Consider the following 23,086-nt stretch of genomic DNA (forward strand, 5'->3'; position numbering starts at 1 on the left):
GTGGCTACAAGAGCAGGTCAGAGGCTAGAAATCCTGTAGCGATTAACTCACCTCCGAACTCCCCAAAGCCCATCCAGAAGGCACAAGTCAGGAATGTGATGGGATGATCTCCACTTGCCTGGATGGTGCAGCTCCAATAACACTCAGGAAGCTCAGGACAAAACAGTCCACTTGATTGGCACCCCAACCACAAACATTCACTCCCTCCACCACCGACACACAGTGGGAACATTGTTTACCATCTACAAGATACACTGCAGCAACTCACCAAGGTTCCTTAGACAGCACCTTCCAAACTCGCAAATTCTCCAACGAAAAGGATAAGGAGTGTAAATGCATGGTAACACCACCATCTGCAAGTTTCCCTCAAAGTCACACACCATCCTGACTTGGAGCTATATCGCCGTTGCTTCACTGTCGCTGGGTCCAAATCCTGGAACTCCCTTCCTAACAGCACTGTGGGTGTACTGACCCCACATGGACTGCAGCGGTTCAAGTAGTCAGCTCACCAGCACCTTCTCAAGGGCAATTAGTGATGAGCATTAAATGCTGGTCTGGCCAGTGATGCCCACATCTTATGAGAGAGCGAATAAAAGAAATACCCTGTGTTTAGCTAAAACTCAACAGCTTCAGACACAATCAGTCAACAGTGGGCAATGGTTACTGCTGTCTCCAAACGCAAAGCTGGATATCTCCGTCCTTGTTGGGACTAAACTGTCGGATTGAGTTTATTTTATTACAGGACTGTTATAATTTAGTTGACATATCCTTCAGGATAACGGTTAAAATAGTATTCTGTATGTAACATAACCACAAAGCATGATGTTAGCTAAACGTCTGGACAAGTCCTGAGCTGTTGTGACCAGTTATTTAAAATTCGTTGGACTGTGGATTATACCAGAGAGACTGTTAGCTTTTTAACTGGTATAAACCTGTAAACAGCTCCTGTGTGGCCAGGAAGCTGTGAAATGAGATACATACATTTCAATCCCATTCAGTGGTCACTATGGTTGAACAGCCACAGCAGGGTGGCACCGGGTCAAGATATGACCTTTTTTAGGGAATTCATCGAGTCAAGGCAGCTCGAATCTCGAGGCCCCTCCCCCCCGCCCCCCGCTCCCCCACTTAATGACAATGGCTTAAACCAGGCTCTAAGTGCCATCATGGAAGGATAGTTAGCTGATGACTAACCAATCAAATGATCAAAAAAGGGCTTTTACCTAATATGGAACAGAACCAAGCTGGGAAAGGTGTATAAAGTAAGAACTTGTAAGACCCCAAAAGCGCACATCATCTTCAAGAAGAAGACGGAAGATAGAGCTCAATGAAGAGACAAGGTTCCACAGTTAACCAAAGGTTGAGGACCGGTGTTCCACTGTGAACACAACTGCTGACCACTGCCCTTTGCACAGTATCACCATTTTGTGCTTATTGTGTTGAACTTCATTAAGTCTGTGAAGCTTGTGAAAGCAGTCTCGTACCCATGTGACTGTATAGCTAGTCTGAGCTGCAAGTCCCATTTAGATCTGCTCTCCCAACATAGACTGTCATTGTAATTGACAATTAAATTAAACCAAACCCCAGATCTTGCAAGTGGTGCTGAAACCCGGGACTTTGATTGCTACGTAAGCTGAGGATGTTGAAGCAAGTTTCACAAACATTGGAACATTCGTTTGACCACTGTAAATTCTTGCAGGGATAAACTCTTTTGAGGGACAGCAGATTATACTGACCCAAAAAGACAATGGGAAGGAGGGTCTCTGGGAAACATATGAGGAAGAGTTAAGCACTAAGTATAATATGGACAGTATCCAGTCCATATTAGGAGACTGTGTATGGAAGCCTGAACACGTTCCTTTGAAAAGATAGTGAAGTTTATCCAGGCACAGGTCTTGGCTAAACATCGGTAGGGTGAAAAGGCTTTAAATCTGACTCCATGTGCAGCATCACACCGTGCACTGTGCGATGAGGAAGTGATACAGTCACAGGTGAGAGAAATGGTAGCTGAAAGTGAACAGAACCGGCAGCAGCAGACACAGCTACATCAGTTAAACAATGAACCAGTGTCCTTTACTGTCATTATACAACAACAGACACTTAATACAGTGCAGTGCAGTTCAGCAACAGTTAGAGTTAGCAGAGAAATATATTGTCACTGTCACACAGGATAATGTCCAGTTAGCCCAGAAGTCAGAGGATTCTAGAGGTGTCCTTAGGAAGTTACAGGAGTGACCTCCCCGGAAGACGGTACATGCACAGTACAGGTCTACCATTCAGTGAATGTAAACCCAGAGGAGAAAGCCGCACCCAGGCGGCTGTAGCAGCCGACACAAAAAGCAGAGTATCACACAGGTAATACTGAAACGGGGCAGGAGGCCTCGGAGGAGGACAATGATGGAGAGGGAGAACCCTTACCAGTCTACTCCGTTATATGGCGCTCTTACCAGTCTCTCCCGTTATGGTAACACCCTTGCCAGTCTGTCCTGTTAAGGTAGAGATAACACAGAATAGTCTGTTACTTTCAATTCCACCAAGTCACGAGTGCAGTTGAGAGATAAAAGGAAAGGAAATATTTCGGAACCACAGTGAGGCTGAAACTCTTTGTGAGGAAAACAAAAGGAAAAACTTGCGCGTGAGTTAGCTTCTGTTTATGTATTTGAAGTTTCCAGTTTGATTTCTTTGTCTCAAGCTTGGATTTTCAATTGGTGTCAGTGAGGAGGACAAAAGTTACTATAACATGGATGCTGGCGTGTTAAAAAGCAATTTCCTTGTGCTGGGAAAGAGAGAGAGAGAGAACGAGAGAGAGAGAGAGAGACTCATCCATGGGTGTGGATGACTCAAACTGAAGTTTACGACAGGCTTAAACACTTTCTTTGGAGTTAGATTGTTTACTTGTGCGAATTCACCTCATTTTTCAGTTTTAATTCCAGTTGTTTGAAAGAAATTTGAAGAAAGAACAGATGAAAACCACTGAAGTAATTTATTTCCTTTGTTTTCTTTCCTTTAAAAGCCCGTGTTATTCTCATTTTTTAACTTAAGTTTTAAATTGTTATGATAAGGATTGTGAATGGAGAATGCAAAGTACAGTATGGGAAGCTTCCAGCGACACCTCTGGCAAAAGATTGTTATAAATGCTTCAGCTTCATCTTTTACACTGATGTACTGGCCTCTCCCATCATTAAGGATGGGGATATTTGTGGAGTCACCTCCTCCAGTGAGTTGTTTAATTGTCCATCACCATTCACGACTGAATGTGTCAGGACTGCAGAGCTTAGATCTGATCTGTTGGTTATTGGATGGTTTAGCTCTGTCTATCACGTGCTGTTTACGCAGTTTTGCATGCAAGTAGTCCTGGGTTGTAGTTTCACCAGGTTGACACCTCATTTTGTGGTATGCTTGATGCTGCTGCTGGCATACGCTCCTGCCTTCTTCATCGAACAGTATATGGAAGCAGTAGTAATAGTAACTCTCTGTCATCGATTCATTACAGCACTGAAGGAGTCCATTGGACCTATCAAATCCATGCCAGCTCCCTGTAGAACAATCCAGTCACTCTCATTCTCTGTTCTGTTCCTGTATTGCGGAACGTTTATTTCCCTCGTGTGTCCATCCAAAATCGTTTGGAAATTGTTCACTGTCTTTGCTTCCACCATCCAGTGGGCAGTGATATCCAGGTCATTACTACACGGTACATTAAAAAGTTCTTCCTCATTTGCCCCATGCATCTCTTTCCCAAACATTATCTCTAGTCCTTGTACCATCAGCCAATGGAACAGGTTTGCTTTACCTACCTTATCTAAATCTGTTATAATCTTCTACACTTCTATCTTATCTCCCTTCAGGCTCCTTTCCTCCAGGGAAAATAACACCAGATTTTCCAGACTAACCTTGTAGCTAAAATTCTCCATCCCTGGAATTATTCTGGTAAATCTCCTCTGCATCCAGACGAGAACCTTCACATCCTCCCTATAGTATGGTGACTAGAACTGGGCGCAATAGATTAGTTGTGGCCCAGCCAGAGCTTTATCACGGTTCAGCATAACTTCCCTGCTTTTCTCAGGATATTGATCACCTTGGAGAGCTGGTACTGCCCGAATATGGGTCAACCAGCCCAGGATACTGATCACCATGCCGAGCTGGTACAGTGTGAATATGGGTCAACCAGCCCAGGATGCTGATCGCCATGACGAGCTGGTACAGTTTGAATATGTGTCAACCAGCCCAGGATACTTATCACCATTTCGAGCTGGTAGAGTTTTAATATGCGTCTCCCAGCCCAGGATACTGATCGCCACGCCGAGCAGTTTCAGTCCGAATATGAGCCCTCACGGGCAGCCTGTACGCCCATTTGTAATCTCCTGAAGGGAAAGTCGGAAGTGTTCCAGCAGCCATGCTTCCACCACCCTTCTCTCTACTCTCATTCATGAGCTAAGCAATGGAAGCTGTCATCAATAGTTTTATCAAGTGACATTTACTCACCAGTAATCTGTTCAGTAATGATCATTTTGAGTTCCCCCAGATACAATCATCTCCTAATTTCATTAGAACCTTGGTCCAGACATGAACAAAACAGCTGAACTCCAGAGGGGAGGTGAGAGTGACTGCCCTTGACATCAAGTCAGCATTTGACCGAGAGTGGCATCAAGCAGCACAAGCAACACTGAAATCAGCGGGAATCAGGTGGAATGCTCTCCGTTGGTTGGAGTCATACCTCACGCAAAGGAAGATGGTTGTGGTTGTTGGAGGTCAATTATCTCAGTCCCGGGACATCACTGCAGGAGTTCCTCAGAGTAGTGTCCTAGGCCCAACCATTTTCAGCTGCTTCATCAATCACTGTCCATCTATCATGAGGTCAGAAGTGGGAGTATTCGTGAATGATTGCACAGGGTTTAGTACCATTTGTGACTGCTCAGGTACTGAAGCAGTCGATGCCTAAATGCAACAAGACCTGGACAATATCCAGCCTTGGGCTGATAATTGACAAGTAACATATGCGCCACACAAGTCAGGAGTTTAATGAAATAATCTCTACTTGTCTGGATGGGTGCAGCTCCAACAACACTCAGGAAGTTTTACGCCATTCAGGACAAAGCAGCCTGATTGATCAGCACCTCATCCACCGCCTTAAACATTCACTATCATTCAACATAAACGAGAACCCAGAAATCTTCTAATAGGCAATGCAAACATTGTCTACAGGCATGTAGATATCAATCAGGTAGGACAAGGTGGGCGGTGTCTATGCTGGACAAAGCGTGTAATATATGCTTCGAGGCACAGGGCAAGGCTAAAATAGCTAATGATTACTTCGTATCGCTGTCGTAACAGGAATCTTACAAAATATCAGTGGAAGCGGGGAGAGTAGAGGCAATGGATAGAGTAAAAATTCAGAGGGAGGAGGTACTGACTGGAAAGTCTGGCTATGCTTAGAGTAGATAATCCACCTGGTCCGGATGGCTAAAGGAAGTGTGTATGTAGATAGCAGAAGGGCTTGCTATAATCTTACATTCGTGCTTAGATGGGGAAGGTGCCAGAGGATTAGAGAGTGGTAAATGTGACACCCTTATACTAGAATGTTTGTCAGGGCCGTTCTAGTAAAGACAGGCCAGTCAGTTCAACTGGCAAGTAAGGGTTTAGAAACAATGAAGAGGCGCTTGGAGCGCCTGAGGTAGAAAATGATGTATTCACCTCATTCGGCATAGATGGCCTTCGTCACCTAATGGATACATAAATGGACAGCAGACGAGGAGATGTTGAATATGTCACGTGCTCCCATCTGGAAAGATCCAGATACAAAGAAGTACAATGAAACTGCAACCTTAACAGCCACTGACAGCTCCGTCCTCACCCTGGTGTGAGGCTCAAGGTCGTATTACAGGAGGTGACACAGCTTTGTGACCACCTCCTTATTGAATCAGAGTCACCTCACAGACTGCTCCTGGGTTAGGTGCAGGGAGGAAAAGTGCTCTTGCGAAACCCAGGGTGGGTAGGGCAGAGCCCCCTCCTCCTCCCTCTTTACAGAGCTTCCCCTCTCTGCAGCCTCTGCTTCATTTGTTGATCATGTTACAGACCCTGAGACACTGTAACTACAGTCTCCATACCTCGTCCAGAGTTGGGTCACCAAAACCTCTGTCCTCCCTGAATGTCTGCAACAGCTGACAACACAACCTCCAGAATATCATCCATAGCACCTTTACTAACCATACAATAGCAGAAGTAAGTCAAAAGCCCCTCACCTGTAAGTTGGATGCCTGGTCCTTTTAAATAAGGCTGCTGACAATGCAACCAATAGGTGCTGCAGTTCCTGCACATGTACAAATGCAGACTCTTCAACTGGTCGTCAGTGTCTGCGACATTCAGGCAGCTGCCAGGATCAAAGGTGGCATTGCTCAATTTATCACAGGAAATGCTTCTGTTTAGATCGTTCCAGCAATCTAACCTTACATTAAGTTGGATGGAAGCCCAGTAAAATGCTACTATGTTGTTATAGGATACTAACGGTACTCCTCAGATCCATTTAATATTCCAGTAATACTATTCAATACAAAATGAACTTTGTGAGTAAATTTCCATTGGAAATTGGGCAGAGAATAAAATGTGCTGCCAGTTCTTTAATATGATTCGATTATATGACTGAGCAGGTCTGATTTCAACCAAATGCAGCCTCTCGCGCCGGCCCCAACACCCGCTCTTCTCCCATCAGCAACTCGCTTTCTCCTTCTCCGCACAGGCCGCTTCCTCCTCTTAGCCGTTCCCATTCTCCCATCCCCACAGGCGCTTTCGCCCCCACAGCCTCTAGCTCCAGACCTCACAGATCTCCCTGAATCCCCTGACCGATCATTGCCCTCTCCTCGGCACCCACTTTCCGGTCAATATCTCCCCACTTCAGCACCCCTCCCAGCCACTAGCTCCAGACCTCGCTATTCCCACTGACCGATTGTTGCACTCTCCTCGTCACCCACTCTCCGGCCGCTCGCTCCCCACTTCAGCACCCCGCCCAGCCACTAGCTCCAGACCTCGCTGTTCCCACTGACCGATTGTTGCACTCTCCTCGGCACCCACTCTCCGGCCGCTCGCTCCCCACTTCAGCACCCCGCCCAGCCACTAGCTCCAGACCTCGCAGCTCACATTACCTCCCCTGACCGATTGTTCCCCTCTCCTCGGCACCCACTCTCCGGTCGCTCGCTCCCAACTTCAGCACTCCGCTCAGCCACTAGCTCCAAGGCACGCAGCTTACCGACGTAGCGACGTAGGTGCAAGTGGCCGAGAGAAGGGAAACGGCGCGACTTGCACTGAGTGACTGAAGGGGGAGTGGGGGATGCGGGGAGCGAGTGAATAGAGAGGGAGTGGGGGAAGCAGGCAGCAAGTGATTGGAGAGTGGGGTGGTGCGAAGCGAGGAACAATCGGCCAGGGGAGTGGAGTGGAGGGGAGCGGAGAGGGCCGGAGCGAATGATTGGTGGGGGAATGCGTGGAAGCAGGGAACGAGTGACTGGAGGGGGAACGGTGGGAAGCGAGGAGCGAGTGACTGGAGGAGGCTTCGGGGGAAATTGCGAGTGAGTGACTGGAGGGGGACTGGGGGGATGCGAGGAACAATCAGCCTGGTGAGTGGAGTGGAGGGGCCCAGCGAGTTCCAGAGTGAGTGGCTGAGGTGAGCGGAAAGCTCCAGCCTCACAATCTCCCATTCAGCCACTTCCTCCAGCCGAGTGGGGGAAGGGGTGTTCATACCCGATGATGCTGTGTTGCACATGCATGAAATTGGACGGGGCGTGGCTACGTGATGAAGTTGGCACAGCGCAGCGTTGTCAGAATTCATGTTGTTTAAATAACACTAGAGGGGGTTCCTCGTGCTGCTGAACGTATGTTCAGCTGACAGTGACTAACACAGGCGGTCAGTGGACAAGCACAAACCAAGTTTCAAAGATATTGGAACGCCATTCAGGGTCAAAGAGATCAGCAAGGAAGTGAACTGTCTGTTTCAGCCTCACATTCATTGGCTAGAAAATAGAATGTATGTTGGGGACTGGAAACAATGGCTTCAATCTCCCCCAATACTTTAATAACAAGGTGAATAATGCATTGTATTTTGGTTTATGCATGTAACAGCTGGATGGAGAGACTTAACAGGGACTCCAACAGCAGTAAAGATGCGACAGTAAATTAAAAGATCTGTAATACCATTAGCAATGGTTTATGGAGCTAACAGCCATAGAAAGAGATTTACCAGGAATAACAACAGTAGTAAGGAGGGTAGAGTGAATGATAATTTTAGTTTAGAGATACAGCGCTGAAACAGGCCCTTCGGCCCACCGAGTCTGTGCCGACCATCAACCACCCATTTTATACTAATCCTACACTAATTCCACATTACTATCACATCTCCACCTGTCTCTATATTTCCCTACCACCTACCTATACTAGGGGCAATTTATAAAGGCCAATTAACCTATCAACCAGCAAGTCTTCGGCATGTGGGAGGGAACCGGAGCATCCAAAGGAAACCCACGCAGACACAGGGAGAACTTGCAAACTCCACACAGGCAGTCCCCAGAATTGAACCCGGGTCGCTGGAGCTGTGAGGCTGCGGTGCTAACCACTGCGCCACTGTGCCGCCCACATCAGCCGTGAAGTTAAACATGGTTTATGGAATGAATACCTGGATACAGAGACTTACCAGGGACACCAACGATAGCGAGGGGGGATCGTAAATGTTTTGAAACATCCAAAGGGCACAATAGATCCGCCAGTCTAATGTTATCCAATCATCATCATCAGCTCGTCAAACCAAAAGGATAAGCTCCTGCCCATTGTTAAAACATTCCAATCTATTGTTCTCAGATTCTGATCTATCCTCTCTCGCTCCCTCTCTCTGGAGCTGCTGATCCCTGTTAGTGTCCGGGTTGATGCTCCCACAAACACTGTGGGATAACACATTGAAAGAAGTTCCTTATTAATAGAAGAGGTAAACTCTCCAGTTATACTATTAGGGTCCATGGAGACTGACATTCATTTCAGTGACTGAACAAACAGGTTCAGTTAACCCCTTTCAAGCCAACACTGTTTGTACCACAATAAAGTGGAACATTAACCCAGTCTGGATGGGATGTATGAGGGTTGCTGAGGAAAGGAATGGTGGAAATAGCAGCGACCCTGTCAAGAATCTTCCAATCCTCCGTTGATATAGGAATGATGACAGAGACTTGAGCTTGTAAATGTTACACTCTGTTGAAAAAAGGAGAGATGGAGGAAACCCTGTATTTACTGATCAATCAATCTAACGTTGCAGGTGGGAAAAATTTGCACAGTTCACAACCCAGGACAAAAGTATTCACTTCTTGAAAAAGAAACATAGGGCAATAAATGGCAGCAGCATGTATATAGTAAGACAAGCCATGGCTGGCAAACCTCAACAGCAACAACTTATATTTATGCAGTGCTTTTAATATAATACAACATCGCAAGGTGCTTCACATGAAGAATATAAAGCAAAGTATGACGCGAGACACAACAGGAGATATGAAGTCAGCTGACCAACAGATTGGTTAAAGAGGAAGGTTTTAAGTATTGTCTTAAGGGAGGAAAGTGATGCAGGGAGGCAGTGACAGTGACAATGACACTGAACTAGTAATCCAGAGGCCCAGGCTAATGCACTAGCTTCAAATCCCGACAAGGCAGCTGGTGGAAATTAAAATTCAATTAATTAATAATTTCAATCAATTAATAAAAATCTGCAAATGAAAGCTATTCTCAGTAATTGTGTCATGAATCTATCATCGATTGTTGGAAAAACTCATCTGAATCATCAATATCTTTTAGGGAAGGAAATCTGCTGTCCTTACCTGATCTGGCCTACACATGACTCCAGACACACAGCAATGTTGTTGACTCTTAACTGCCCTGTGAAATGTTCTCGCAAGCCACTCATTTGTCAAGGGCAGTTAGGGATGGTAACAAATGCTGGCCTTGCAGTGAAGCCCACATTCAATGAAAAAATAATAGAAAAAGATGTCTCGGAAGGGCATTCCAGAATTTTGGGCCTAGGCAGCTGAAGACCTGGCTGCCAGTGATGCAATGATGAAAATCAAGAATACACAATAGGCCAGGATTAGAGGAGTGCTGATAACCTGAAGCATTATGGGACTGGTGGAGATTACAGAGAATAAGGAGGGGTAAGGACATGGAGGGAGTTGGAAGAACGGTTGAGAATTTTGATATCAAGACATTGCTTGACTGGGAGCCCATGTAGATCAATGATCTGGGAGTGGGGTTTGGTGCAAGTTAACACGAGGGTAGCAGAGTTTGGATGACCTCAAGTTGACAAGGAGTAGAATGTTTGAGACAAGCCAGGAGTATATTAACATCTGGAATAGAAAGCTAGTCTCAGTCATGGTGCTATGAAACTATCATCGATTTTTGTAAAACACCATCTTCTTCACTATTGTCCTTTAGGGAAGGAAATCTGCATTCCTTACCTTGTTTGGCCTACCTGGGACTCCAGATCCACAGCAGTATTGTTGACTTTCAACTGTCCCTTGAAATGTCCAAGCAAGTCAGTCAGTTGTTAAAGGAAATTAAGCATGGACAACAGATGCTGACATTCCCAGTGACACCCACATTCAATCAAAGAATTGAGAAACAAAGGAATAGTCAAGTCTAAACGTAATAAAGACATGAATAAGGTTTCAGCAGCAAATGGGCTGAGACAGAATGAAGTCAGGTAATGTTACTGTGGTTGAAATAGATGGTTGTCGTGATGAAACAAATATGTGGTTGGAAACTCATTTTGTGCTCAAATAGGAGCATAGAAACATCGAAAATAGGAGCATCAGTAGACCATTCGGCCATTCGAGCCTGCTGCGCCATTCATTACGATCATGGCTGATCATCCAACTCAGTAACCTGATCCCGCTTTCGCCCTATATCCTTTGATCCCTTTAGACCCAAGAGCTATATCTAACTCCTACTTGAAAACATACACTGTTATGGACTCAACTGATTTCTGTGATAGCGGATTCCACAGACCCAACACTCTCTGTGTGAAGAAATTGCTCCTCATCTCAGTCCTGAAACGATTACCCCATATCCTTTCACGAGCACCCCTGGTTCTGGACTCACACACCATCGGGAACAACCTTCCTGCATCTACCCTGTCAAGTCCTGTTCGAAAGTTATAAGTTTCTATGAGATCCGCCCTCACCCCCAATCTTCTGAGTTCCCGCGAATATGATCCTAACCGACTCAATCTCTCCTCATACGTCAGTCCCGCCATGCCAGTATCAATCCCTCTATAGCAAGAACACCCTTCCTCAGATAAGGAGACCAGATGTGCAGACAATATTCCTGGTGTGGCCTCATCAAGGCCCTGTATAATTGCAGCAAGAGAGCCTTGCTTCTGTACTCGAATCTTCTCGCTATTTGCCTTTTGTACTGCCTGTTTTGCCTGCTTGCTTACCTTCAGCGACTGGTGTACGAAAACATCCAGGCCACGCTGCATATTCCCCTCTCTCAATTTATAGCCGTTCAAATAATTATCGGCCTTCCTGTTTTTGCTACCAAAGTGGATAACCTCACATTTATCCGCATTATTCTGCATCTGCCATACGTTAGCCCACTCCCTCAACTTGTCCAAATCACCCTGAGGCCTCTCTGCATCCTCCTCACAACTCACCCTCCCACCCAGTTTTGTGCCATCTGCAAATTTGGGGATATTACATTTAGTTCCCTCATCTAAATCATTCATGTAAATTGTGAACAGCTGTGGTCCTAGCACTGATCCCTGCGGTACCCCACTCGTCACTGCCTGCCATTTGGAAAAATACCCATTTATCCCTAATCTTTGTTTCCTGTCCGCCAACCAATTTTCCATCCATCACAATAAACTGCCCTCAATCCTATGCGCTTTAATTTTACATGCTAATCATTTAAGTGGGACTTTGTCGAAAGCCTTCTGAAAGTCGAAATAAACCACATCCACTGGCTCCCCGTCATCAACATCCTCGAAGAATTCCAGTAGATTTGTCAAGCATGATTTCCCTTTCGTCAATCCATGCTGACTCTATCCGATTATACCACTGTTCTCCAAGTACTCTGCTATAAAATCTTTGATAATGGTCTCTAGAATGTTCCCCACTACCGACGTCAGGCTGACTGGTCTATAATTCCCTGCTTTCTCTCTAGCTCCATTTTTAAATATTGGGGTTACATTATCTACCCTCCAATCTGTAGGAACTGTTCTAGAGTCTACAGAATCTTGGAAGATGACAACCATTGCATCCACTATTTCTAGGGCCACTTCCTTAAGTACTCTGGGATACAGACCATCAGGCCCTGGGGATTTATCGGCCTTCAGTCCCATCAATTTCCCCAGCTCCATTTCTCTACTTATACTGATTTCTTTCAGTTCCTCTCTTTCACCACGCCCTGTGTTTTCCCCAACATTTCTGGTTTGATAGGTGTGACCTCCTTTGTGAAGACAGAACCAAAGTATGCATTTAGTTGGTCATCCATTTCTTTGTTCCCCATAATAAATTCGCTTGTTTGCAGACTGTAAGGGACCTACATTTATCTTCACCAATCTTATTTTCTTCACATACCTAAATAAAATTTTACAGTCAGTTTTTTATGTCCCCGGCAAGCTTACTCTTGTACTCTATGTTCCCCTTCTTAATCAATCCCTTGGTCCCCCTTTGCTGAATTTTATCCTGCTCCCAATCCTCAGGTCTGTTGTTTGTTTTCTGGAAAACCTATCTGCCTATTCATTGGATCTAATTCGGTCTCTAATTTCCCTTGTATGCCATGGTTTGGCTACCTTTCCCGTTTTACTTTTGAGTCAGACAGGGCTAAACAATCGTTGCAGTTCATCCGTGCACTCTTTAAATGTTTGGCATTGTCTATCCACCGTCATCCCTTTAAGTAACGTTTCCCAATCCGTCATGGCCAACTCGCACCTCAGACCTTTGCAGTTTCCTTTACGAGGATTCAGGACGCCGTCTCAGAATCAACTACTTCACTCTCCATCTTGATGAAGAATTATATCATATTATGGTCATTATGATCCCCCAAGGGGTCTCGCACAACTAGAATGTCAATTATTCCTCTCTCAATACACAATACCCTGTGTAGGATGACCTGTCCTCAAGGTATTGGTCCAGAAAACCATCTCGTATACACTCCAAGAATTCCTCCTCTACGGTATTGTGACTAATTTGAATTGCCCAATCTATATGCAGATTAAAACACCCATAATTACAGATGTTCCTTTATCGCAAACATCTCTAATTTCCTGTTTAATGCCATTCCCAACATCACCACTACAGTTTGGGGGTCTATACACAACCCCCACTAACGTGTTTTGCCCTTTAATGTTTCTCAGCTCTACCCATACAGATTCCATATTGTCAGAGCTAATATCTTTCCTCACTATTGCGTTAATTTCCTCTTTAACCAGCTTTGCAACTCCATCGTCTTTTGCTTTTTGTCTGTCCTTCCTAAATACTGAATATCCCTGGATGTTAATTTCCCATCCCTTGTCACCTTGCCCACATGTCTCCGTAATCGTGACTGTATCATGCCCATTTCCATCTATTTGCATGATTAATTCATCCACTTTATTGCGAATGCTCCACGTGTTAAGGCACAAAGCCTTAAGGCTTGTCGTTTTACTATTGCTTGTTCTCTCCCACTATTTTTAACTGTGACCCTGTTTGATTCTGGCCCTTGATTTCTCTTCCTGTCACTTTTCTTATTCCCCTTACTGTTTTTTGTTCTTGTCTTTGATCCCCCCTTCTCTAACTCCTTGCAAAGGTTCCCATCCCCCTGCCATTTTAGTTTAAACCCTCCCCAATCACGGGAAAGAAGGAGACAACACTAAAAGCTCAAATTAAACAAAAAAGATCTTACCAATTTGGTACAAATACTACTGGTTTACAACAAAACAAAACACTCATTATCAAAACACCTGTAAGCAATATACTCATCAGTCAGAAATCCGTTTCACGGAGTTACCTCCCTGCTGATTGCTCCCTTCAGTAGCAGACCATGTTATGCGACTTGAGCACTGAATCATGATTTGTAAAATGTGTTTATATCTTTCATTCCAGGTTCGGCAGGATTTTCCACTGACAAGATCACTGTCCTGTCAAAATACACCTTCAGCTACAATTGTCGAATGAGGCGTCTAGTGTTTTGTTCAAACAATGATATGAGAGACTGAGATGAGAACAGGAAGTGTCAGAAATACTCAGCAAGTCTGGCAGCATCTGTGGAGAGTGAAATAGAGTTAATATTTCAGGTCTGTGACTTTTCATCGAATAGGTTCTACTCCACGTCCTCCTTCCAAAGAGGGAAGGATAACTGGAAAATACCAGGGTGTGTGGAAACCCGGGCCGAAGTTGCAGGCCAGCCTGTAAGAGCAAGAGCAATCCACAGTCACAAAGAGCTCCCTTACCCCCGTTGAGGCCAGGGCACTAAAGCAGGACCTGGGAACGGTGGATATGAGCAGCTGCTCACTTCGTCTCATACCAAGGTGTAACATTTTCAAAGTCACTTATCATGAAATAGAACGGAATGACTTTAAACAGGTTAAAAACAAGAGTTGGATCAGATAATTCTGGTTGAGGACACAATAGAGGATATGGAGGCTGACCTCTGGAGGGCACTGGGAAAAGGGAACATTGGCGTCCACCAGGTCCTGGTCAATGCAAAGCAGCTCCCTGTCGAGAGCTTGAGTGCCTTCACAGAAAGGCTCCATGACATCTTCAGGCACACTAGCAAGGATGGCGTGTACCATTGTAATTGCCCAGGTAGTAAACCCGTCTTTCTGTATGGCCTTCAACCATTTATCCATTTAGCTCTGGCATTTACATAACCAAAAACACACCCTGTGACCAAATTCACACCCATTTCTGAACAGCCTGGGAGCAGGCCCAGGCTAATAGTCCCTGAACACCCATCAAAGTTAATATAGTGGCTGTCCAGAGGGGCACTGCCCAGTCAGAGATCTGGGTCATCCCAAACATCTGCAGCAAAAAAGAGTGCCCCTGTGCGCTGTTTGAATTGTTATTGCCTGCATCACTCCGCCTGTGAGTGCTGCAATAGGGACATTGGTGAAGCTGACTGTAACAGTGATTCCCGTTATCCGCTGAGACTGTTGAGCAGCGGCTGGAAAGGATGAATGCAGCAATAGTAGTCATGCAGATTAGGAAGCGAGCTTGGCCAGTTCCCACAGTGCATCAGGTACTCGGGCAAATGGCTCAAGATCATCAGTGACAAAGGCACATTCACTACTAACTGCCTCATTTGGCCAGTTAGAAAACCGGATGGGAGCTGGTGACTGACTATTGACCATCACAAACTCAACTCAGTCACCCCTGTGTGAACACAGTTGTCTGAGAGACACCCAAACGACTCTCCTGGAATCCCAGTGGCAGGGCTGTCTTCTACACCTTGGATATCTCTAATGGATATTGGAGTATCCCAGTAAAACTAGACAAACAATTTAAATTCACATTCACTTCTGAGGACCAGAGATACCCCTGGGCATGTCTGTCACAAGGGTGCCACAATAACCCCACTATTTTACACAAACGTATGGCCGGGGCCCTTATGACATTTTTACAGTCTTCTTGCTTACTGAAATATGTCGATGATCTCCTCCTCATCACCACAGACCGTGTCCACACATTTAACCGTTTTACAGGAACTACTGCAGTTACTTTGGGAGCTGGACCAAAGGACCATGCACGTAAGGCCCAGCTGGTGTAAGGTCGTGTCACCTTTCTAGGTGCCCAGATTGGATCATCCAGCATCAGCCCACGCTAACATCAGGTCGAGACCATCCAGTGTCTACCCCTGTCCACATCAAAGATTGCCCTGTGTACTATCTTCAGGCTGGTGGAGTATCAGTGGACCCTCATCCAGTGTCTAACCCTGTCCCCCTCAAAGACTACCCTGTGTCCTATCCTCAGGCTGGTGGGGTATAAGCGGACCCTCATCCCCTGTCTACCCCTGTCCACCTCAAAGACTACCCTGTGTCCTATCCTCAGCCTGGTGGGGCATCAGTTCACTCTCATCCAGTGTCTACCCCTGTCCACCTCAAAGGCTACACTCTGTCGTTTCCTCAGACTGGTGGTGTACCAGTGGACCTTCATTCATCAATTTCCCGATACTCAGAGACATATCTATGAGCTACCTAATGTTAATGATGACCAGGTTTAAACCGGTTGGTCTGAAGAAAGTATGGACTGTAGCACAATTGAAGAAAGTTGTCATCCAGGTCAGGGGTATTATCTTACCTAACCCTGACAAGACTTTCCACATGGAGGTGGGGGACACAGTGAAAAGCCTGGCTGCTCTCCTATGTGGAGAAAACCAGGAAAAACTACTCCTCATTGTGAATGACTCCAGACTAGTGAGGCAGGCAGGGTAGGGGGGGGGGGGGGAAGGTGGGGCGTTGCTGTCTGAACTCATTTACTCTGTTTGTGAAGGACATTTGTTAACCACGTTCTGGGCCTTCTAACATTTAACTTACATTACGGGTTTCAACAGGATGATGCTGCAGGGTCCCTTATAAACCTTTCCAAGGTATGTAATCAGTAGTAATAGTTTTCCCCTCTCATTGATTGAAAGAGTAATAGCTACACAGAATGAGACCATTCATCCTATCTTGTCCATGCCAGCTCTCTGTACAGCAACCCAGTCAGTCTCATTCTGCGGCTCTGTTCTTGGAGTCCTGCAAGTTTACTTCTCTCAAGTTTCTTTCCAGAAACCTTCTGACAACATTGATTCTACCCATTTCCAAAACCCTTGGAGGCAGCAAGGTCCAAACAACTGCCACTCGTTGCATAAAATCACGTTCTTCTTCACAACCCCTTCATCTCTTGCCCAAAACCTTAACTACGGATACCTCACTTTTTCTAATATAAGCTAATAGGAACAGATTTTCGTTGCCTACCTTATCTAAACCTGTCCTTATCATGTAGACCTCTGTCAAATTTCCCTCAACCGTCTTTGCTGCAAGGAAAGCAGTCCCAGAGTCTCCATCCTAACCTTGTAACCATAAACCCCAATACGCTAGTTGGGGCCTTACCAGTCTTTATAAAGTGCTATGACCAGGTGGGAAAGGTGTCTAGGGGTCCCTCTCAGCCTTCACCTGTTCTTACTGTAACAGGCTTTAATTTTAACGCACCGTGTTTTGAGCTCCCCCTTTGTGAATCCTTGTTCACTGCTTTCCAATGAAAAGGCAAGTAAGCCAGAACACAACGTTTTCTCAGGTTTAAAGAAGAAAAGTGAAATTTTATAAAACTTAAAATCTAATTTGGTTAACACCACGGATACACAACAATCCCACGCTAGCATGCACATGCAATACATGCAAATAGGGACGGAAAAACAAAGAAAATATAATGAAAACGTTTGAGGCAATCTCTGAAGGTGGTTTTTTACTGTTCTTCGATCTCACTGTAAAGTCCGTTTCTAGGTAGATCTTGCTTTTCATTGGGCCCCAGTATTCTTCTTAAACCTTGATCACTCTAGGCAACTTTTCTCTCTTGGGATTCCTGTTTCTTCAGTGGTTTCCAATTTTTTGAGCAAGAGATGGGAGCAGACAGAAGAGAGGTCTTCTCAGCCCAGAAGCAAACAGCTTACTGAGTTTAAATTCTATGTGGCGAGTTCAAAAAAACGGTGACAGCCAGTTAGTCATGTGACTAAACTGGTCAGATCTTGTGCACTGAAAGGAAGGGGTAGCTCCTTTGTTTAAACTCTGTATGCTAGTATGCAAAAATGGCCTTCCAGGCAGGGGCACGGCAACATTTCTAATAGACTTCCTTTTATGCCCAGCAACAATTTGAAATTCAATGTCCATATGGCGAAATTAATGTGCCTCATTCTTGGCCTGCATGAGAAAAGGTTCAACATATCTTGCCTACTTTTGTACTCAATATCTCCATTTATGAAGCCCAAGGCCCCATATACTTTGACAAATATTCACTCAATATGTCCTGCCACATTCAAAGATTGATGCACATCAACCCTAGGGCCCATTGCCCTTGCACACTCTTTAGAACTATGTTATTAAGTTTATATTGCCTCTCCCTTTCTCTTCTGACAAAGTGAATCGGCCCAATAACCTGCTCACTAACGCTGAGTTTGGGTTCCACTCAGCTCCTGACCTCATTACAGCCTTGTTCAAAACATGGACTAAAGAGCTGAACTCCAGAGGCAAGGTGAGACTGACTGCCCTATTAAAGGCAAATCATCTCAGTCCCAGGATATCACTGCAGGAGTTCCTCAGTGTCGTGTCCTAGGCCCAACCATCTTTTGTTGCTTCATCAATGACCTTCCGTCTGTTAGAAAATCAGAGGTGTGGAAGTTGGCTAAATATTGCACAATGTTCAACGCCATTCACGACTCCTCAGATACTGAAGCAGGCCTTGTCCAAATGCAGCAATACATGGACAATAACCACGCTTGGGCTCTTAGGTGGCAAGGAGCATTCGAGCCATATAAGAGCCAGGCAATGATTATCTGAAACAACAGAGATTCTAACCATCTCCCCATGCCATTCTATGGCATCATCGTCACTGAAACCCCAACTATTAATATCGTGGTGGTCACCATTTACCGGAAACTGGACTGGAGCAGGCAAGGTAAATACTGTGGTTACAAAGGAACAGGTCAGAGACGAAGAAATGTGTGATGAGTAACTCACCTCCTATCTCCCCATCGACACGGCAAAAGTCAGGAATGTGATGGAATACTCTCCACTTGTCTGGTTAGGTGCAGCTGAAACAGTGCTGAAGAAGCTCGACACCATTCAGAACAGCCATCCACAACCCTAAACTTTCACTTTATCACAGATGCAGAGTGGCAGCAGTGTGTACCATCTATAAGATTCAGTGCACCAACTCACCACGTTTCTTTCAACAGCAACTTCCAAATCCCCGACCCTGCCACCTCCAAAGACAAGGTCAGCAGATGCATAGAAACATCACCACCTGCATGTTTCCCTGCAAGTCACACCATCCTGACTTGGAACTATATCGATGTTTCTTCACTGTCGCTGGGTCAGAATCCTGGAACTCCCTTCCTAACAGCACTGTGACTGTACCTACTTGACATGGAAAGCAGCGCTTCATTAAAACAGCTCAGCAATACCTTCTCACCGACAATCCGGGATGGGCAATAAATGCTGGTCCAGCCAACGGCGCTTCCATCCCAGGAACGAATCATTTGCACGACTCACTGTTTTCTGCCTTTAAGCCATTGTTTTATCCAATGTGCCCCTGTTTTGTTAATAATTTATGTGGTGCTCCTTCAAAGGCTTTCTAAAATTCCACAACTTCCTTTCCTAGTACAAGCCAACACATTCTCTCATTTAGGCATATTATTTCATTTATGCTGTTCTACTTCTCCATGCCAGTAAATAGACACCGATTACTTTTTCAGAAGCAGAAGAGCTGAGAGGGGGCAATGTTCCGGGGCTGGAAATAGGGAGTTTAACAGTTCATGTGAATATTTGGCAGGAAGCTCATCTCAGGGCCAACTATGACACCGAGGTTCCAAGCAGTCTCATTTCGTCTCAGCCAGTTGCCAAGGAGAGAGATATAGTCAGTAACTATGAAACATTGTTTGGGATGGGGACTGAAAACAATGGCTTCAGACTTACCAATATTTAACTGGCAAGGAAGATGTGTGAGGAAATATATTCTGGGAGGATGAATGAGGACAGACCATATACGCTAAATGATACAACTTTAAACTGAGTTCGCGAACAGGTAAACCCTGCGATGTATGTGTGAAAATCTTTCAAGGAGACAGGAAAGTTAGTAAAGCAAATGGGGTCCTGGGATTTATAAGTAAAGACAAACAGCACACAGGCTGGGAGGTTATGCTGAACATTTATAAAAAAGTAGATTCGATCTTTCAAATATTTATCCAACTTCGTTTTGAATTTGCATCCAACTCCCGATCAGACAATACATTTCAAATCCAAACCACTCATTGATTAAAATGATTTTCCTCATATTGTCTCTGCTGCTTCTGCTGGTCACCTTCAATCTATGTCCTCTGGATATCACCATGCTCTCACAGGTAAGTATTCCAGGTACACTGGCATTCATCAAGCCGAGGTGACTTTTCTGGCTCAGGCACGTTCGCAGGATGGAGAACTGACATATTCATAAGATATTCTGTGTGGAAAGGCAACGGGAGCCAGAAGACCAGTAGGATGCCAAAAGTTTCGTTTAATGATGTTTGCAGGCGTGACAGAAAGGTCATAGACATTGATTTACACACCTGAGAGACATGAGCGAACAACAGAGCAAAATGGCAACATTACCTCTGGGCCGGCAGCACCACCATGACAACAGTGGCTACACCAGCCCATTATACTCAAATCCTCTTACAATGAAGGCTAACATACCATTAGCTTTCGTAAGTGCATGCTGCACCTGCATGTTGGCTTTCTGTGACTTTTTTATCGAGGACATCCAGGTCCCTTTTAACATCTGCACTTTATAATCCATTATCATGTAAGAAATACTCTGCACATCTATCCCTCCTATAACCTCACATTTTGCCACATTATATCCATCTGCCACGTTCTTACCCGTTCTCTAGATGTTTTGCATCTTCCTCACAACACACATTCCCATCTACTTTTGTGTTATTCGTGAACGTGCAAATATGACATTTGGCCCACACATCCAAATCATTGATATATATTGTGAATAGCAGGGCCCAAGCGCTGATCCCTGCAGTACCGCACTTGTCACAGCCTGTCAATGCGATAATGACCTCTTTATTCCTATACTCTGTTTACTGCCTATTAACCAATCCTGAATCCATGCCAATACATTACCTCCTAGCCCATGTGGTTAATTTTGCTAACCAACCTCCTATTGTGAACGTTATTAAAAGCCTTATGAAAATCCAGGTATAGAAAGTCCACCAGCTCTCTTTTATCAATTCTGTTAGAAAGATCTGCAAAAAAATCCAACAGCTTCGCCAGACAGGATTTTCCATTCAGAAGTCGATGTTGACTATGCCCAATCAGATGATTATTATCCAAGTGTCCATTTATCAGATCCTTTAGAATAGATTCCAGCATTTTCCCTACGACTGATGGAAGGCTAACAGGTCTATAATTCCTTGTTTTCTCTCTCCCTTCCTTCTTAAATAGTGGGGTGACTTTTCCGACCTTCCAATCTGCAGGAACCATTCCAGAATCTATAGTACTTTGGAAGATGATCACCAATGAATCCACTATCTCCATAGCTACCTCTTGCAACTCTCTGGTATGTAGAATATGAGGTCCTGGTGTCTTCTCAAACATCAGCCCTGTTAATTTCTCCAATACAACCTACTTACGAATACTAATCTCCTTCAATTCCTCATTCTCCCTCATAACTTCGATCTCTAATCCTTGGAGAATTTTTTGTATCTTCCTCAATGAAGGCAGACACAGCGTAATCATTTGGTTTCTCTGCCATTTCTCTATTCCCCATGATAAATTCTCCTGAATCTGCCTGTAATGGACCCACGTTTGTCTGAGACAGACGTTTCACTTTGCAAACCTATCGAATCTTTTCCCGTCTGTTTTTGTTATGTCTTTACTAGCTTATTAATTAGCCCTTTTTCATGATACAATGCTAAATCTAAAATAGCCTCTTCTCTAGTCGGTTCCTCAACATACTGCTCCAGTCAATTATCCCTAAAACACTCCATAGGCTCGTCCTCCATTATTAGCTTTGCAGATTGAATTCACCCATGCTTACTGTATTATCCATGCTACGTGCTTCTCTAATCTCCTGATGAATACCATGACTCAAACTACTACTACTGTTTGGAGGCCTATAAACTGCTCATACCAATGTTTGCTGCCGTTTGTTGTTTTTAGCTCCACTCAAACAGATTCCACGTTTTGCTCTTCAGATCTGAAATCCTCCTTACCAATGCACTGATCCCATCCCTTATTATCAGCTCAACACCACATTATTTTACTTTTTGCCAATCCTTCCTAAATGTCGAATATCCTTGCATGTTCAGTTCTCAGCCTTGCTCACCCTGTAGCCACGTTTCCGTAATGGCAATTGGATCATACCCATTTAACTCGATTTAGGCCTTCAAATCATCGACCTTGTTGTGACTGCAGCGTGCATTCAGGTAATGTGCCCTTAACCTTGTCTTCTAGAAATCATTTGGCATTGTTTATAGAGATTTACCAGGAATAACAGTAGCATCAAGCAGTAAATGATATGAAAAGTAATGCAGTTAAATATGGCTTATAAAATTAAAATCTGTACAGAGAGACTTACCAGGGACACCAATAACAGCCAGCAGGGGATAGTAAATGCATTGAAGAAGCAAAAGTGTGTAATAGATCTGCCATTCTAATGTTAGCAAATCATAATATGGTGAAATGTCATAAATATACTCAGATAAACTCTTGCCTTTTGTTGAAACACTCCAGTCTATTGTTTTAAAATTCTGATCCATTGTTGTAACATTCCAATCAATTGTTCTCCGATGCTGATCGATCTTCTCCATCTTTCTGGAGACGATGATCCCTGTTAGTGCTGGGGATGATGTTCCTGCTGACACTATGCATCAACACATTGAAAGGAGTCCTATATTAATGGGAAAGGAAAACCCTCCAGTGACACAATTAGGGTCCATGGAGACTGACATTAATTACAGTCACTGAACAAACAGATTCAGTTAACCCGTTTCAATCCAAAATGTTTTATACCACAATAAATTTGACCATTGTGTCTGGATTGGAAGTGCAAGGGTTGCTGAGGGAAGGAATGGTGGAAATAGCAGAAGCACTGGGCAGACGCTTTCAAACATACTTGGATATGGGAATGGTGACAGAGGGCTGGAGGGGTGCAAATGTTGCACACTGTGCAAAAAGAATGATATGGAGTATACGCTGTAAACTAATGACCTGTCAGACTTCCAACGCTAATCAGAAGATTTATGGAGGTCATAACCCAGGAAAAAAAACAAATTATATTTATATTTTGCCTTTAACATTATAAAACATCCCAAAGTGCTTCGTAGGAACATTGTAAAGTAAAGTATGGCACTG

General features: G+C 44.5%; 1 protein-coding gene across 1 annotated transcript in view; it reads right to left on the reverse strand.

The window, feature by feature from the left end:
- Nucleotides 1-22,542, reverse strand: part of LOC137352811 (probable G-protein coupled receptor 139) — a 58,173-nt gene extending 35,631 nt beyond the window's left edge. The window contains exon 1 of the mRNA XM_068018667.1: nucleotides 22,311-22,542. Coding sequence (XP_067874768.1) covers nucleotides 22,311-22,542 — 232 coding nt within the window. The remainder of the gene's footprint in view (nucleotides 1-22,310) is intronic.
- Nucleotides 22,543-23,086: the final 544 nt, after the last annotated feature.

The sequence above is a fragment of the Heterodontus francisci genome, chromosome 39, assembly GCF_036365525.1.
Source record: "Heterodontus francisci isolate sHetFra1 chromosome 39, sHetFra1.hap1, whole genome shotgun sequence".
Lineage (NCBI taxonomy): Eukaryota > Metazoa > Chordata > Chondrichthyes > Heterodontiformes > Heterodontidae > Heterodontus > Heterodontus francisci.